Source organism: Alternaria conjuncta (genome assembly GCF_024043145.1).
Source record: "Alternaria conjuncta strain BMP 0040 chromosome Unknown scaffold_33, whole genome shotgun sequence".
Lineage (NCBI taxonomy): Eukaryota > Fungi > Ascomycota > Dothideomycetes > Pleosporales > Pleosporaceae > Alternaria > Alternaria conjuncta.
The window spans coordinates 66,077-83,363 of NW_026250122.1; the positions used below are offsets into that span (position 1 = coordinate 66,077).

At 53.8% G+C, this 17,287-nt stretch overlaps 8 protein-coding genes across 8 annotated transcripts; 7 read left to right on the forward strand and 1 right to left on the reverse strand.

The window, feature by feature from the left end:
* Nucleotides 1-490: 490 nt before the first annotated feature.
* Nucleotides 491-2,587, forward strand: J4E85_011319 (uncharacterized protein; the record flags this gene model as incomplete). Its single annotated transcript, XM_051475522.1, has 1 exon — nt 491-2,587. The coding sequence occupies one exon, from the start codon at nt 491-493 to the stop codon at nt 2,585-2,587; it is 2,097 nt and encodes a 698-aa protein (XP_051320660.1).
* A 971-nt stretch (nt 2,588-3,558) lies between these two features.
* Nucleotides 3,559-4,049, forward strand: J4E85_011320 (uncharacterized protein; the record flags this gene model as incomplete). Its single annotated transcript, XM_051475523.1, has 3 exons — nt 3,559-3,666; nt 3,753-3,840; nt 3,904-4,049. 3 exons carry the CDS (start codon nt 3,559-3,561, stop codon nt 4,047-4,049), a joined length of 342 nt encoding a protein of 113 aa, XP_051320661.1.
* Nucleotides 4,050-4,808, forward strand: J4E85_011321 (uncharacterized protein; the record flags this gene model as incomplete). Its single annotated transcript, XM_051475524.1, has 2 exons — nt 4,050-4,061; nt 4,083-4,808. The coding sequence occupies 2 exons, from the start codon at nt 4,050-4,052 to the stop codon at nt 4,806-4,808; spliced, it is 738 nt and encodes a 245-aa protein (XP_051320662.1).
* Nucleotides 4,809-5,393: 585 nt separating this feature from the next.
* J4E85_011322 (uncharacterized protein) lies at nt 5,394-6,400 on the forward strand (the record flags this gene model as incomplete). Its single annotated transcript, XM_051475525.1, has 3 exons — nt 5,394-5,519; nt 5,739-6,350; nt 6,389-6,400. The coding sequence occupies 3 exons, from the start codon at nt 5,394-5,396 to the stop codon at nt 6,398-6,400; spliced, it is 750 nt and encodes a 249-aa protein (XP_051320663.1).
* A 215-nt stretch (nt 6,401-6,615) lies between these two features.
* On the reverse strand, nt 6,616-8,254 carry J4E85_011323 (uncharacterized protein; the record flags this gene model as incomplete). Its single annotated transcript, XM_051475526.1, has 3 exons — nt 6,616-7,775; nt 7,826-8,161; nt 8,212-8,254. The coding sequence occupies 3 exons, from the start codon at nt 8,252-8,254 to the stop codon at nt 6,616-6,618; spliced, it is 1,539 nt and encodes a 512-aa protein (XP_051320664.1).
* Nucleotides 8,255-11,091: 2,837 nt separating this feature from the next.
* J4E85_011324 (uncharacterized protein) lies at nt 11,092-13,367 on the forward strand (the record flags this gene model as incomplete). Its single annotated transcript, XM_051475527.1, has 7 exons — nt 11,092-11,539; nt 11,596-11,991; nt 12,360-12,378; nt 12,466-12,537; nt 12,614-12,648; nt 12,703-12,780; nt 12,826-13,367. The coding sequence occupies 7 exons, from the start codon at nt 11,092-11,094 to the stop codon at nt 13,365-13,367; spliced, it is 1,590 nt and encodes a 529-aa protein (XP_051320665.1).
* A 1,421-nt stretch (nt 13,368-14,788) lies between these two features.
* Nucleotides 14,789-15,231, forward strand: J4E85_011325 (uncharacterized protein; the record flags this gene model as incomplete). The annotated part of the gene is made up of 2 exons (XM_051475528.1): nt 14,789-15,050; nt 15,107-15,231. 2 exons carry the CDS (start codon nt 14,789-14,791, stop codon nt 15,229-15,231), a joined length of 387 nt encoding a protein of 128 aa, XP_051320666.1.
* Nucleotides 15,232-16,376: 1,145 nt separating this feature from the next.
* Nucleotides 16,377-16,701, forward strand: J4E85_011326 (uncharacterized protein; the record flags this gene model as incomplete). Its single annotated transcript, XM_051475529.1, has 2 exons — nt 16,377-16,545; nt 16,607-16,701. The coding sequence occupies 2 exons, from the start codon at nt 16,377-16,379 to the stop codon at nt 16,699-16,701; spliced, it is 264 nt and encodes an 87-aa protein (XP_051320667.1).
* Nucleotides 16,702-17,287: the final 586 nt, after the last annotated feature.

A 17,287-nucleotide genomic window follows, 5' to 3' on the forward strand; every position in this document is an offset into this window, starting at 1 on the left:
TAGCAACGATAAGACATTGGTCAACAGCAGCTCGCTGCACATGAAAGAGCTGCACGTCGCTGCTGCTGGCATCCTTCGCGTCACTTGGTCGCACACCATAAGCATCGCACCCAGATGCCCTCAAGTGATGCCCGCTCGCATTGTCAGCCAACGGCCAAGACCCCTTCTTGAACCGAAAGGCTATTGATCGGCCTCTGGCTCGCCGCATAACACGGGCCATATCCCCGCCTTTCTAGACTGCACTGAACTGCGCGTTCCGCCATCCGCTCAGCTATCAAAAACCGCGCACCCAACCACCGGGTCAGCGTCAGCTCCTCTTACGTTCGTTCCTTTTCGCTGGTACGGGGCCTTTCCCACCTTCTCTGCCTGCCATCTTGCTCCAGTAGACGTGACGATATCCTCCCTCGGTCTTCGACTTCTTTGATCCTCCACCTTCCCCGCCCCATCCCGCTTGTCGCCGAGAACGCGTACCGCACAGCCACGCTTCACCATGGAGCCTTTGTCCATCGACTCCGTGGTCGTCGACCACAGCGAGATGCATCCCGCGCCGGGAACCCCGTCATCAGACGCCATCATGATCGAGCAGCCAAAGCTCAAGGGCAGACAGCGCCTTCTGATGGGCCTACAACGGATGGGCTCGTCCTCGAGTCTGGCGAACTTGGGTAGACCCCGCTCTCACAGTCTGAGAAGCGGCGGAAAGGCATCCATGTCTTGCGTCTCCCTCGCATCGCCTGGCTCGCCATATGGAAACTCATTCGGCAGCTCTTACTCTTCAGAGCTGTCGAATGGCTTCTCCACAGCTCCTACCTCGGTCGCCAACAGCCCACCTGGCACGCCCTTCTGGGACGAGAGGACTCGTCTGCGGATGAAAACACCAGATATCCCGTCCTCGGTACCTCTTCCTTCCGCCCGACGACCATACACACGAGACGGCATCGAAGCCGAGAACGACTACTTCTCGCGACCTGTCCACAAGGTCCAGAAGCGGGCAAACTTCAACTTCTGGAGTGATATGCCCACTGAGATTCGCATGCAGATCCTGAGATACCTCGAGCCGAAGGAGGTTGTGCGATGTTCGCGCGTCTCCAAGTCGTGGCATACCATGTGCTTTGATGGTCAACTGTGGAGCGATCTCGATACGAGCAAGTTCTACCGCGACATCTCTGCCAATGCTTTGGTCAACATCATCACATCGGCGGGTCCGTTCGTGAAAGACTTGAACCTCAGAGGCTGCGTACAGCTGAGAGAACACTGGGGCAAGGACGGCTTCATTGAGTCATGCCAGAACCTGGAGAACTTCTCGCTTCAGGGCTGCCGGATTGATCGGACATCTATCCACTGCTTCTTACTCCAGAACAGTCGCCTCGTTCACGTCAATCTCTCGGGTCTTGCGGGTGCGACGAACGCTGCGATGAAGATCCTTGCTGCACATTGTCCGAAAGTCGAAGTCTTGAACATTTCATGGTGCAACAACATTGACAACCGAGGGCTGAAGAAGGTTGTTGAGGGATGTACGAAGCTGCGCGATCTCAGGGCAGGCGAGGTGCGAGGCTGGGACGATGTCGAGCTGATGGTCGCACTTTTCAAGCGCAATACTCTTGAGAGGCTCGACCTGAAGAACTGCGACAGTCTCAACGACGAAGCACTGGCTGCTTTGATTGAGGGTGTAGATGAGGAGGTTGACGTTCTTACCGATCGCCCAATCGTCCCACCAAGGAACCTCAAGCACCTGAACCTTACGCGCTGCCGCAGCATCACGGATGCTGGCCTGAAGACCCTTGTACACAACGTCCCGTATCTAGAAGGTCTTCAGATTTCAAAGTGTGGCGGCTTGACCGACGATGCCTTAACCAGCTTGCTCCCCACCGTCCCCGTTCTCACCCACCTAGACATTGAAGAAATCGACAACCTGACAAACGACGTCCTGAAGACCCTATCCGAGTCCGCCTGCGCCCCCCACCTCCGCCACCTCTGCATCTCCTACTGCGAAAACCTCGGCGACGTCGGCATGCTCCCCGTCCTCAAAGCTTGCACGCGTCTCGCCTCTCTAGAAATGGACAACACACGCATCTCCGACCTCGTCCTCGCCGAAGCCGCCTCCGGCCTGCGCAACCGCAACCGTCTCGCCCGCGGCCTCACAAACTCCGAACGCCCCGAAGTAGGCCTCCGCATCGAAGCCTACGACTGCGCAAACGTGACTTGGACCGGCGTCCGCGAAGTCCTATCCCGAAACGCGGAGATTACAAGACCGAATTCGCGGTCTGCGAGTAAAGTCGCGACGTACCCAAGTGAAATCATCAAGCTCAAGTGCTTCCACAACTGGCAGCCGACTGTTGAGGAACATACCAAGCGGGTTTTGAGGGGTGACTTTGCGGCTGCGGCGAGGCTGGAGCGCAAATGGGCGGATTGGATGATGTTGAATGAGGAGGCGGGGGTGGGTGGGGCGGGTGCGAGGCGTAGGAGGAGAAGGGCGAGAGAGGCGCAGATGATGCATGCGGATGAGGAGGAGGCTGGGGCCGGGGCTACGGGTGGGGGCGGGAGGAGACGCCGCGCAAGAAGTGGCCCTGGCGGGTGTGCTGTGATGTGATTGTGATGGGGTTAGGTGGTTCTTGGTGTTGAGTATTTCTCCGCCGCAGGCTTATGGCGTTTTCCTTCTTAAGATAGGTGTTGGCCTCAGGTTTGTGGGCTGACGCAGAGATGGTGGTCATGGCATGAATATGATGAACATGAGTCTAGGATTTTGTTTAACGAGCGTGAACATTAGATTCCAACGATGTTTTGGTATGGGATGTTTGGAGTTTGAGGCTGGGTACTCTTCGACTTTCATAGATCAGCACATGCTGCATGCAGTACGGAGCTTCAATGTATCTCCCTACCACTCCAATAACTGAATTCTCGAATCATACTGCGTCCCAACGGGTTGAGTGATGAAGAGAGCAGCGTCCGCACGTGAGCGCGCGACTAGCTCGAACTGGCGACGCGTCGTTTGTTGGTTGCGTTACATCATCTCGGACTCAACCCCATCTCGGACTCAACCCCATCCAACAAACATGCGCATATCATCACAAGCTGACAAGGCCGCCCACCATCCTTGCGTCAGTATCGAGCAAGCATAACGTGCTCTCTACGCATAGATGACAGGACGGTTTCTCGGAACATGATGTATCCGGACCAGAGGCGGCGTGGGTCTGCTTATGAGAGAAGCGCGGAAATCTTCCGAGGCACTAGGTAGCATTACGAAGGAGCTCGTTTCTAGTGTGTCGTAGAGTCTGTGCGGATTTTGGTGTTTAGCCTACAACACACTACAAACGAGCGTCTTCGTAATCCGGCAATATATCTTGGCACCATTGTGATAGTAAAGCCTATTCTCGCAATTGCTAAGCCGGTAGTGTTACAAAGCTGGTAGCCGAAGCATCAGACATGCATTGGACGAACGGTGCCTGATCATGTCTTCAGATAGGGAATATAAACGCTCTGCCACCTCACGATACACGAACAAAGAAACTCACACTCAACACCTCTCTGACAGACTCCAATCACTTCTTTCTCAACATCTCGATGGCGGAGTATCAGAACAAAGCGGCATGGCTGCCAGGCGTAGGGAAGCAGGTCGAAATCGGTCCAGCCGATATCCCCGAACCGGGCCCAGAGGAACTTCTCATCGAGGTAAGGAATGTGAACGGGGAAGCCAGTTCATTCGTCCTGGCATTCACCTTTCTATGCAGAGTTTCTGACAAACGACATGATGACAGGTCAAAGTAGTCGCTGCCCAGCCAGCAGAATACAAGATCCAAGAGGGAACACTTCCGTATCAGCTGAATTACCCCACTATCATTGGAAGTCAGTATCCGTTTCCAGCAGAGTGGCCTCCGCTATAGAACATGGTTGCTAAGCCGAGTGCAGTATCGTTTTCTGGCGTGGTCGTCAAAGTTGGCACAGAGGTCAGCGGCTTCAAGAAGGGCGACCGCATCGTCACCAACAGCGCTGGAAGTATCCGCAACGATCCCCGATTTGGAGCATACCAGAAATATGCAGTCACCACGCAATAAATGACAGCGAAGGTAAGGGGACGAGATGTCCAGCTCAAGTCTCGCGATTGTAACCAACAGTCTGCTAACAACCTGGCCTTGCAGATTGGACAAGTATCCTTCGAAGCTGCGGTATCCATCTCCAGCCTGGCCTATCCTGCCAGTGCACTTTTCATACACCTGCACCTTGAGAAGCCAGCAGAACATCCCAATCCCGAGAACAAGAACAAGAAGGTGCTTATTTGGGGCGCTTCTTCTTCTTTCGGCGCCTATGCAACCTATCTGGCTGCTAGAGCAGGTTACACAGTGGTGGGCGTTGCGTCTGCTCAGAATGCGCAGCTTGTGAAGTCCTTCGGTGCTGTGCACTTTATCAACAGGAAATCACCGACAGTAACGCAAGAGCTTATAGATATAGGACCTTTCGAAGCCGTCTTGGCTGCTGCGGACGCTGCCCAGGATCAGCCTGTGTTGGGAGCTGTCTTGGCTGCGCACGGAGGAGGTTCTTTTCTGTCGACAATGGGCTTGCGGCCGGGGGTGGAGCTGCCCACTGGAGTTCAAGCAAACTTTGTGCCGATTATGGATGTCTATCTTGACCCCAAGACGCGCGACTTTACCACGTGGGTGTGGTGGGATTTCTTGGAAAGTGAGCTCGCGGCTGGGCGCCTGCAGCCTGTGCCCGTTCATGTTCTCGGTGGCCTGGATAAGGTGCAAGAGGCATGGAATCTGCTCAAGGCGGGGAAAGTAAGCGGTCAAAGACTGTTGATAGCACCTGGCCTTTAGTCACTTCGCACAGTGTGTTGATGGCTGCACACTCGCTCAATGCACGTACTTATGTTTGCTGCACTTCTACCGTTCTCCGAATCGTTGACATGTTATTATAGAGAAAAATGTTGCAAAGCTTGTCTTTCCTGCTACCGCGAATCTTGAGCCATAACATCCTGTCAAGCCTCACGGCGTTTCCGTGCCTTTTACTCTGAAACTGATGCCGACACATTACGTGAGCTGAGTTCAAATGCTTGGGCTGGTATAACCAGTCACAGTCCGTTGGAGCTACAAAATTGGCATGATTCATGACACCTTGGAAATTACGTCAGATGGTAATATGAAACCCCGCAGACTGTACTGGACTGTTAATGTGCGTATCAATGTTATTGCACTCCCATGTATTGTGGTGTGAAGCGTAGGTAGCGTTCGCACGTGAGCGCGCGACTAGCTCGAACTGGCGGAGGCGCGTTCAAGGTTGTTTGATAGGTAGCTGCATTACATCATCCTGCCACCCGTGTACATCACACAACATCAACACATTGCCACTAATTAGCAAGGCCGTCAAATCCTATTGCAAACTCCCATTTTCAAGCAACAATTATGTGTTCTCTACCCGTAGACGACAAGACGGGTCTGGAGGCTTTCCGCATTGCGGGTCTGCCACCGGATTTCTACTATATCCCGAACTTCATAAGTCACGAGGAGGAAGCGTCAATATTACAGAAGGTATGTGTTCTCCTCGTCGATTTTCCTGGTCGCCACGCTCGAATATCACGTTGCACATAGGACGGAAGTTCAATTACCCCACCTCACTCCATGCACACTATTCCATCTCCACACCCATTGCCACCGCGCATGACATCCACGTCTCAAATCATGCCTCCTCCTAATCCCCCTTAACATCAACTAACCTCCCCTCCCCCATCAATTTAGATCCCCGCCCAGCGATGGACACACCTCACCCACCGCCGTCTCCAAGCCCTCCCCTCAACTCTCACATCAAACAACACGCTCCTCGCCGCCCCTCTACCTGCATATCTAACCACGCCCATCATACCCCGCTTCTCCGACCTAGGCATCTTCAAGCACACGCCCCACGGCCAACCAAACCATGTGCTTGTCAATGAGTATAAACCCGGTGAGGGCATTATGCCACATGAAGATGGTGGTGCGTATGCTGAGGTCGTTGCGACGGTTAGTCTGGGAGGGGGGCTGTGTCTGGATGTGTTGGAGAAGAGCGGGGGTGAGGGAGAGAAAGGAGACATCAAAGAAAAGAAAGACGACGCAAATGGAAAAAAGTCTCAGTCTCTGAACGCAGACGCAGACGAGGCAAAGAGTCAAGAAACCCCACTCACCCTCCCAACCCGCATCTTCCAAGAACCCCGCTCTCTACTCATCACCACGGGGCGCGCATACAGAGATCTCATGCATGGAATCTCTTCCATAGACATCGATGAAGATTTGAATGCGAAGACGGTTGCGAATTGGGGGTTGCTGAGTGAAGAAGGCAGGAAAGGGGTTGAAGAAAATGGAGGGAGGAATGTGAGGGGAACGAGGGTGAGTTTGACGTATAGGGATGTGATTAAGGTTAGTAGGGCGGCGAGTAGGGTTTTGGGGGGGATGGGCAGGCGGTAGGGGGCAGGATGGATGGGGAGGGAGGGAGAGGAGGAGGTGTGGATGGATAAATGGATGTTTGAACGTGTTTAATAATGTTTCTTGATACAACAAAGGAAACGTCAACTACACTTATATACACTCCTCCCCCTTACTCAGTGCATACCCGCTCACAACATCTCCACCAAGTCTCCAATCAGCAATCACCCTACTGCTGACCCTTAGCCGGCCTATAATGACCCGCCAACTCCACATCCTCCGTACTCCTATCGCTCTCCCTCCTCTCCTCCTGCACCTTATCCGTCCTCTGCGCGTTCTTCGCCCTAACCGCCTTCTTCCTCCTGGCCTCACCTACAACCATCGCCGCAACCCACACTAGCCACATAACCGCCGCAATAACACCATACGCAATCGCGCCATCTCGCGAGTTATCCGCGAGCAACAATCCCAGTCCACCGTTAATCATTCCAAGCGTAATCGCAATACGGCCAACCCAGATATGCGCATAGGAAGTAAGGGTGCGACGCTGCGTCTTCTTAAACAAGATGTGATGTAGTGTTCCGAGGAAAGGCATGAAGAAGACGAGGCAGAACACCAAGATACCGATGATGGCGTGGTAGCTGGAGATGTAGTGACCTCCGCTGATGGGGAGCGCGAGCCAGATACCCATTCCGAAGGCCGCGATGTACACCATGTAAGCCAGGATCTGGAAGCCAGCGTGCAGCCACACGATACCTGGGAAGGAGGCTAGGCGGATAGCGATGGCGCCTGAGGGGAAGAGGATGACGAAGGCGAGGGAGGCGAGGACGCCGTGTGCGATTAGCATGGTGCGTTTCTTGGAGGGGCTGACGGATGCGCCGGAGCTGATGGTTTGGACGGAGTTTCCGCCTGTGGCGCCGCCGTTGGGGAGGGTGTCGCAGTAGGGGAGGTCGTCGTCGTCGTCTTTGCCGCCCTTGTCGGGGGAGGGGGAGCGCTTGTCTCCTGGGGGGCCGTTGGGGCGCGATGTAGGACGAGAGGTTGGGCGGCCGTAGTTGTCGTCATCGTCGTCGTCGTCGTTGTTGCTGCTGGTTTGGCTTGGCCTGGCGTTACCTGTGCCTGCGGCGCCGGAAGGACGCTGGCGGCAGTTGGTTGGTGTTGCGCCGCCTGTTGTGCCGGTTGGTGAGGTGTTGACGAGGGGGTTAACGCTTGAACCGCCCTTTGCTTGGGCGAACTGCCAGTCGAAGACACCCTGGTTGGAGTGCTGGTCGATTTGCGCAGAGGTGGAGTCGTCGTTCTTGGGCCCGCCGGAGGATTGGTAGGCGAAGATCCAGCTCCCGCTGTTTCTGGTGAAGTCCATGGTGCCGCCAGACCAGGAGTTGCAGTTTGAGCCTGCGTCACGTGTCAGTTTGTGTTTATGTCATGTTGGCTGTCAGTCTTACATCTCACGTTCGCGGTCATGACACCGTTTGAAACGCCAGAGCCTTCGAGTAGAGTGACTTGAGCAGCATCGTTGGGGCTGGGAGGCTGGTAACTGCTAGTCGATCGCGGCGACAATGTGACATTGTTCCCAGATCCTGAAGTGTACACGACGAAGATGTTGGAGTTGGGCATGCCACTGCCTTGGCCGAGCGCAACCCACTCATAGTTGCTTGGGGCTGATATCTGGAAGAAGATGTCTCCTGATCCAGATGATGCTGTGCGCTCGGGAATGTTGAGGCCATAGCATACACCGGTAGAAGGGCAGACGCTGGCTACTTGCGCTGTGGCTTGGGAGGCTAGATAGGGTTAGCACCGTGGTAAGATAAGCCTGTTGTTGGGGGCTTACCCAGAGCCAAGAGGCCCATGACCAAACTTGTTGTGCGCTTCATCTCTTGTGTTCTGAAACTGAGAGGTCGTTGATCGTTGCTGAACACTCGAGGTTGCCAAAGGGCTCGATGTTTAAGGCTAGTAGACAGCGCCTAGCTGAAAGCGTGGCTTGATGGCGTCGTCTCTAGAGGCGATCACGAAGCTATTGATCTGAGTTCAAGTAGCCAAACCAATAGGAGAAGATGTCTTGAGGTGAGTAAGGGATATGCAGTTCGATAGTGATTCGGCAGCAGAGGACAAAGAGGTTTATAGATGGTGGAGCCCGGATCACCCGCCTTCCAAGATACAGCTCCAAGCCCCCTAGAGAGATGCTGACAGAAGCATGGCTACGTACACGCAGCCTGGCTTAGTTTGGTGGAGGTAGGTACCTCGCAGGCACAGGTGAACCCAACGGTATTACTGCTGATGTGTGGTTGGACAAGCCTGGCCGAATGCGGCGGCTTTGCGGAGAGCCGTCAGTCACCGGCTGGGCATAGCAAAACACCGTGAGGACCTCGCGATATGACAACACAACTTGTGCAAGCAGTACGCGTCACGAACGCCAGAGGGCCGCGATAACAAGTGAGATCTCCCGCCTGTACATGGTGAAGGGTCTGGCGCAGAGAGGTGGTACCAGTGAGGGCCAGCGGACTCAACGTTCGGCGCGGCTTGGCTGGACGCGTCGTGGTGGCTATGTGCAGGGCCAAACAAGTAACTTGCATCCGGACGAATGAGACGCCATCTATTTTGCAAAAGTAATGTCCCGGCGCGGGGGCACGCTGGGAACGGCGGGCATGTCAGTTCACGTAAGGTTGGGAACAGGTGTGGTCTCGACGGTCGCGGTCTTGGTGCCCGCTCTTGTGGGCCCTCTTGTCCCGCACGTCCCTCGCTTTGGATCTCCCAACACCCAATTCCAGCGACCGCAATTCCAAGACATGTCAGCAACATGCGTCGAGATCCAGACTCCCATGACTTCATCGTCGACCTGGGCACACTCTTACAGGAGCATGCTGTCCAGGCTGTGCTCGTCACCGTCAGCCCTCGATCACCGGCCTAGTCGGAATTCCCATCGGAGATTCGGCCTGTTTCTCATATTACGGTGTATACGCGACATTATTACCACTGCATGGAGTTGCCTTCTACTTTGGGACCATCGCACTGCAGCTGCATGAAGTCCGGTCGGTTTCACGTGGCGCTGTTCATGTCTCGATAGGCGCAGGCTGGTGGCTTGCAAGCGTGGCAGCCTCAGCCCTGAAGGACCGCGTCAGCTCGGAGCGCGAAACCTTGGAATCCAGGAAGTAAAATCAACACCATCGGCGTCTTCTGCTGGGAATCACCGAGGCATCACAATGCCAAGCTAGCTGCTTTCTCTCAGCATACGTCGATGATGAGTTATCGACATCTTGTTGCGGGGTTGCTCGATCGCGAGAGCCTTCGGAGTTAAGTGTGAGGGCCGATAGTGAGTTGTCGCACGAAGTCAGCACCCGCCGCCCCAATCTTTCACATCAATCGTCTCACCTCCGCGCTCCTCGCCGTCTTCTCGCAGTTTGTGCTCTTGTGCACGTCTCTCTTCTCGCGTGCATTTTACGATCAATGTGTTTTTCGATCCGGCTGTTTTCCTCTCCTTGCACCGACAAAGGCCCTTTTCCTCATCACAACAATTTTGCAGCAATCACGTGTTGTCTCTTGCACTGCCACTTCCAAGTTTCTTACTCACCCAGCCAATCAACACCCCGGCAGCGTATGTCGGTCGGGAAAGGGCCGAGCAGAAATCTGGGGTATTACCGTCCGCTAAGGAGTAACATCCGGCCGTAGCGGTAGCGAGCAATGAGCATCATACGATGCCTGCGATTCCAAATTCACAGATTGCTGCGCCTCAGGCTTAGAGTGTATTGGGAGTGAAGCTGCCAGAAGAAGAGTTAGGTTGACAAATAGAAGGCTGTGGTTGGTGGAAGCTCATGGTGGGTAGTTTATCTCCTCGTACATCGTCAGAGTGCTGTACAGTCATGATTGGTACTTCCTTAGTCATGGTCGATATGAGGAAGGTACGTCTCTATGTGTCGTTGTGGTCACCGCATGTCGCTCGGCGTGACGGCGTGTCTTCATCTACGCCACGGTCGAATTTCATCAACGGGCACTCCACCTTCTCCTTCTGAACACCAGGCTCGGCGATTTGAGTCTTTGAGAAAGTCAGAGGCGGTGAGTAGTTCTCCTTCCGTCGAGATTCGAGCGTTATGCTTTGGCCAACTTCTCTCAGTCATCGCATGTACCTACTTCTTCAGTTTTGACATTTTCGTCCGTGCTACGATCAGGGCTAGCGGGTACCTGTCCCTCTGGAAAAGACCCTTTGGGTTTCGGAGTCTCTTCCGCACGTGCTATTGACTTTCACTTTGAACTTATTAGATGGATGCCGAAAACCGAAGCCGCTCGACACGATCGCGTAACGTCTAAACACCAAAGATCGCTCCAGATAATATAACTGATGCATCCACGACGCGCTCAGTAGTCTGCACTAGCTTCCCCGCGTTCTTGCCTTTTCTCCGAGCGTGCACATTCTGCGTATATTAGCGATCATCCGGCAGCTGCATTTAGCCTTCGGTATAGTGACACCCAGTCACACCAGATGTCGCCCACATCGCTAGAGACTTCCTTCTCTCCGCAGTCCTCATTTGCGTCCAGAGTACCTTTGGCGTCATCTTCATATGTGTTGAGAGATGGCGTACAGTGCGATAGATGAGATGTCGCCAAGTGCAAATCATGAAGACAACATAAGACGGCCAGCCTCACACCAAAACGTAACCGAAGCAGAACCATAGCCTCGCACATACACAGGTACCTCCACAGCATCGCAACCACCACAATGTTGCTCACCACCCTCCTCTCCCTCACCGGCCTATTCACGACAACCGCCGCCCAAACCACCAACCCCCCAATCCGCTACATGCCCTTCGGCGACTCCATAACCGAAATAATCTGCTGGCGCTCCAAGCTCTGGCAACGCCTGCAAACCACGCCCTTCAACTCCTCCACCGTAAACTTTGTCGGCAGCGGCAAGACCGAAAACAACTGCGCGGACACGACCTACGACCGCGACAACGAAGGCCACTCTGGTTTCCTCGCTATCGATATTGCGAACAAAGGGCAGTTGGATGGATGGCTGAAAAGTAATCCTGCGGATGTGATTACGATGCATCTTGGCACGAATGATATTGTGCAGCAGAATAAGGCGGTGGGGGATATTGTTAAGGCGTTTGGGACGTTGGTGGGGAGTATGAGGGGGGCGAATCCGAGGATGAAGATTGTGGTGAGTTTGTTCTTTTTCATACTTGCCAGTGTGAGGTTGCGAGGTTGCGCTGTTGTACAGACGCCGTCTCATCGCGTAGCATACTTCTGGGCTTCGCGCTCGAGCCTGAAGTCTTTTCGCGAGTAACATTGGGTGGTCTCGTTGTATACCAATCGCTTATTCACTCACCTTCGCAGGTCGCGCAAATCATCCCCATGGGCTTCGGTAGCTACAATACCAAGATCCAAGACCTGAATCGCGCAATCGTTCCTTGGGCTCAGGGTCTCAATACGACGGAAAGCCCCATCTGGGTTGTGGACCAGTATACCGGGTTCAGTGGGACGGCGGATTTGAGGGATGGAATACATCCGAATGATAGTGGGGATGTCAAGATGGCGAATGTATGGTTCCCGGTGGTTGTCAAGGCTTTTGAAGCGGTGAGGGCGGATAGGGGCACAGCAGTTGGTATGGTTGAGAGTTTGTTGGGTAGATGGTGACAATGTCAGAGGACAGCAAGGTGTGAGACTGTGTAGTGAAGGACCACATCATGCAACTACCATCCACGAATGTATGAAGTTTAGTTCTGCATGTTCGTCGTAGGGCAATCGCGACCAGTCGAGACGATGGCACGTGACGCTAGCGCCATGACCTGACGCTAAAATCTCCAGCGTGGGGCAGCGGCGCCCAAATTGTCAACTCCCCGACTCGACGGCGCATCAACAAATAACAGCACTCACGCCCACCGCCTGCAACGCCACCCCTTCACCACGGACACTCCGGGCTGCATGCTTTTATCTCGTCGCTGATCGCCCAAAACAAACCCTTAGACGCCTGCACATAGATAGCCGCCATGGGAGAATCAAGGTAGGCACCGGGCCCGAGGGGTTAGGCTGCGGCCATCTGCGCAGACACCTTCACTACGACCACACGCTGACCGCAACACGTGAACAGACAAGAACTCGTCGCCTGGTTGAACAACCTCCTCCAGCTCAACATCACCAAAGTCGAACAATGCGGTACCGGGTACGTTGCGCGCGCCGAGGATAGAGGGGCACCCCTGGCCTTGAGGAGTGAGGACGTGTACTGACATGGCGGACAGAGCAGCGCTGTGCCAAGTCTTCGACAGCATATTCTGTAAGTCCTTCACCTCACCTAGGCGCGGATGAGATTAAGACTAACAGCGTGCAGACGATGTGCCCATGTCGCGAGTCAAGTTCAATGCGAACACTGAGTACGCATACCTGCAGAATTTCAAGGTATTACAGAGTACGTCTCCCTTCCCACCGTCCAAATTCTCCGCTAAGAATCCAGACACGTTCGCCAAGCACCATGTCGACAAGCCCATCCGCGTCGAGTCGCTCGTAAAGTGCAAGATGCAGGACAACCTCGAGTTCCTCCAATTCGTCAAGCAGTACTGGGACCAGCATTTCCCCGGCCACGAGTACGACCCCGTCGCCCGTCGCAAGGGTCAGGGCGGTGTTGCGACCGGAGCCACGCCTGCACCCCGCGCCGCAGCATCGACTGCCCGAAGAGCACCAGCTGCTAGCAACACGGCTGCGCCTAGGACACGCACACCGCTTGCCTCTGGGGGAGGAGCCGCCAGCGCCGCTCTGCGCGAGGAGAACAGTGCTCTCAAGGAGACTGTCACGGGCCTCGAGCGCGAGAGGGACTTTTACTTCAGCAAGCTGCGCGACATTGAATTGCTGATCCAGCAAGCAATGGAGGCCGACCCCGAGCTCGAGAAGGATGAGGGGCTGCTCAAGCAGATCCAAAACATTCTCTACTCTACCGAAGAGGGTTTCGAGATCCCACCAGAGGCTGAGGGCGAGGGTGCGGAGGAGGAGACGTTCTAGCCGAGCGTCAGTACTCTTTCTGATGCTCCGACAGCCAGTTCAGATGTGCAGCTTGACAACATTATTTCCGCTGCGCATATGTTATTGGAAGCGGCCAAACGTACAAAGACTCGTCGATCTGCGGGGCTCGATGGACCTACAGAACACGCTGAAAGTACTGGACCTTCCAAACCCCTCGTATCCGCACAGCCTGTGAAGTATACACCGTGTGCGGTTCCCATTGCCAATTTTTCAGGCTCTTTTGTGTTCGTCTCAGAGCCTACTCGAGTTGTTACTGCGCAGTCTGCTGAGTCGTCGGAGAGTGAAGTGTTCTAAAGGTGGGTATGGTCATGATTGCATTTGGAAGCGAGGATACCATCTTTCTAGGGAGTTTATCTCTCTATTGTTCAATACACGATGTTTATGAGTGGTTTTGGACACCAGAATATGTGGGCTGTGCTCGGTTGATGAAGAAGTTGGGCGCAACTTTACTCCTCCAAACGTTCCGTCACTGACTCTACAAGTTGACCATGCTAAACCAGCGCTCTCTCTGCGCATTTCGTCGTATGTACATCGTTCACGCCCATCGTACTCACTACGAGCATCATTTCACTCATCAAACCTGCCTCCATACCCAAACCACAGTGCTCAACTTACGGCTCCGGAGAGGTTGATCGATCCAGCACTTTCGTGCAACATCTTTCTAGTTGTCCTACTCCTCGTTGCTCAGTGCCTCTGCCGCTACCCGTCTGGTACACACAATCCCTCCACTGTGTGACTGTGACCAAACCTCCCCACTCACCTCACTTCATCTTTTCCCCACTCCATTCCTTCAACATCACTTTCACCGCCGCCGGCTAGACAAATCTCTCTTAATCTCTCAGTTAACCCATGCCTCTGATTATCGTCACTCCAATTGCCACAACGCCAGTGATCCACATCCCTCCCTACCGTGCGTTTGTACCTTGAGTACCAGCCAACCGCACCTTCCGCGCCCTCACCGCAAACGCGACTTCCCCACGATCTTGACCCCGCATCCAGGGTCACGACTGCCTCACCGAGTGCCTTCACCTAAAGACGCGCGGTCGGGCGTCGCTTCCCCGGATGCTTTCACCTCGGCGCGTTTGCATCAGATAACCACTCAACTTGCTCATCTTTCGAGGACGGTAAGCGGGCGTTATAAACAGCTCGCTCGCCCTTCAATCCTTTCTCTTTCCTTCGTCAATGCTTTTCGGGTTGTTCAAGCAGAACAAACCAGACGCACTCACTCACTCTCACTTCACTCACACACCAGACCAGACCATCGCACGCACATCGATCACTCACTCCATCCACCCACACCCACTACACCAAATCATCTCATACAACACACCAACTCCACCTTCCCCGCTCGCACCCACGACTTCAACCCACGAATCCCCGCCAAAGATCTCCCCACCAACATGCTCGCCACCATGCTCGCCACTATTCTCCTATGCACCCTCTTGGGAAGCGCCGCGGCCAGCGCCACGTCCATACCCAGTCCCACCACCTCCGCCGACCCCAGCGTCCAAACCCAAGTCCGCGCCCAGACCTTCAAAGAACCCGAATGCGGCGGCGCCTACGAGTTCCTCTGGATTGATCCAAATGTCTGCTATGGGCTTTCTGATGGGGTGAAGAGTGTCAGGGTTGTGGGCAAGGATGGGGATATCAAGTATAACGCTCGTACGTCTCCGTTCCACGTACTCATAACTGAAGTGGGCTAACGTTGGTTGTCATAGTGAACACCTATCCCAAGCCTGACTGCGGCGGCAGTTTCACTCTCCTCCCGGTCTACGGAACCAAGACTTGCTTTTCTGTTGGTCTGGATGTGTCTATCAAGTTGAGCATTGGTCAGGATCCTTGAAGTGGTTCTCGTCTGGGTAAGTCTTCCGCTGCTATTGAGTGTCGACGTCGTCGTTGCTGATGTGGATGCTAATGCGTTTAGTGCGCTGCTCACGAGGCAGTTGAGGCTGGGACTTTCGGATCGGCGGGGGCTGATGAAGACGATGGGTGTGAGAGATTATGATACTGGCTACTGGTATGCTACGAGAGTGAGCGAGAAGGAGTTGAGTCTCATCCAGCACTATAGAACTACAGGTCTCACTACGACAAACCCACTGACAATCCGAAGACTAAAATGAAATCATGACATTACATACGAGCTGCATCCGACCTCTCTTCACACATGACATGTCACGCCACCATCAACCCTTGCCAACCCTCGCACACTCTCCTTCCCTGTACATCCATCCTACCTCCACACCCACGCCTTCCCCCAGCCAGGGCACTAGAAAACGGCAAAAAAGAAGGCAAAAACATACAACAGCGGGGATTCGCTAGTGGTCACCCACCTAACTACTAATCCGCCGGTATCATGCTTGTATATGGCTGAGCGGACGGGAAGCCTAATTTTCATGATCCTATGGTCGTATGTATCAGCTTTAGAAGCTTCTAACAATATAATGTTGTGTTGCCAGGACCTGAAAGCTCTGGGAGCTGTGTAGCCCTCACCACGGCGCTACCCCGGGGATTTACCAATACGGGGCTATACGAGACCACTCCACCGATATTAGCCTAATCTACAGTGTTACTCTGTTTACACGGGCTCGTGCGAGTGAAGCCAAGTCTCTATACCCCGAAACATCGTAGACTGAAACGCGCAAAGTGAGAAGGAGAACGGAGGACGGGCGTGATGCCCAACATGGCGATTTGTTCGTGTAATCTTTCTTTCTACCTTTGGACTAGCGAGATGGTATGATGCGACGTTTGGAAGGTAAAGCTGGGGGAGGACTTCTTTGCAGTGCATATATAGATGCCCTTTGTCCACGGTGAAGAAGCATTATCATCACTACAGTCTATCTTCATCATCCTCTCCAGTTTCTTCACACACAACAACGACTCCGGAAGTCGCACCACACCACCAACTCCAAAAAGTCAAAAGCACACAACCATCCCATCCTCCCATCCTTCCACCAAACTTTCCACCAACACCAACCCTCCTCAACCACCATGCGCTCAACCTCCTTCATCACAGCCTTCGCCCTCATGGCCGCTATTGCTATCGCATCCCCAACACCACAACGTGAATCCAACCCCGCACCCGGCAGCCCGGTCGACCCAGGCGTCAGAGTCCCCAAGGGCACTTTCTGCACCGCATCAAACGATCCGGATGTTATCGGTAAGTTTTGACTGTACGAAGTGCATGTGAGACATATACTGACTTCGTACCTTTACTGCAGGTTGCAACACGGGTGATGGCGGGACTTTTAATGTTATCAATGGGAAGATTAGTGGGTGTGCTGGATGTACGCCTGAGAATGGGTTTGGGAGATAAGAGGATGGGGGGAAGGGATGGAGGGGTGGATGGGGTTTGGGGGAAGGAAGAAGGAGGGACTGAGGCAGGCGCCGCGTAGGAGGGAGTTTGTGTAGTCGCTACGGAAGCCTTGTTGCAATGGTGATTGTTTTACGAGATTGTGAGGGAAGGATGGAGTGGAATTTGAGCTTGAGTATGATGAACTGTACGATGGAAAGAATTTCTATATCGGAAGTATATCATTACCTTGATAAAACTTGGTGGAGTCCACGCAATCGCTTCTCACTAACGAGATAGACCCTCTTCACGACACTGTAAGTGAATAGAATTCAAAATCTGACGCCGAATTTCACCAAGATCCAAATCCCAAGATCACAACACATGCCATACATCCATTTCACCATCCTACATACATCCAAAACACCCATCTCCAACCACCTCTCCAAGCCAGCGCCAATATGTAACTTGTGATATATACTTCCACTTCACCTCTTTTCTTCCCTTTCCACCCAAAGATGCATATACAACGAAAGAAAGAAGAGTACAAAAATGCGCTCGTAACGATACTTGTAAACGAAGACCAACAACAACTCCACCGCTGATGCTT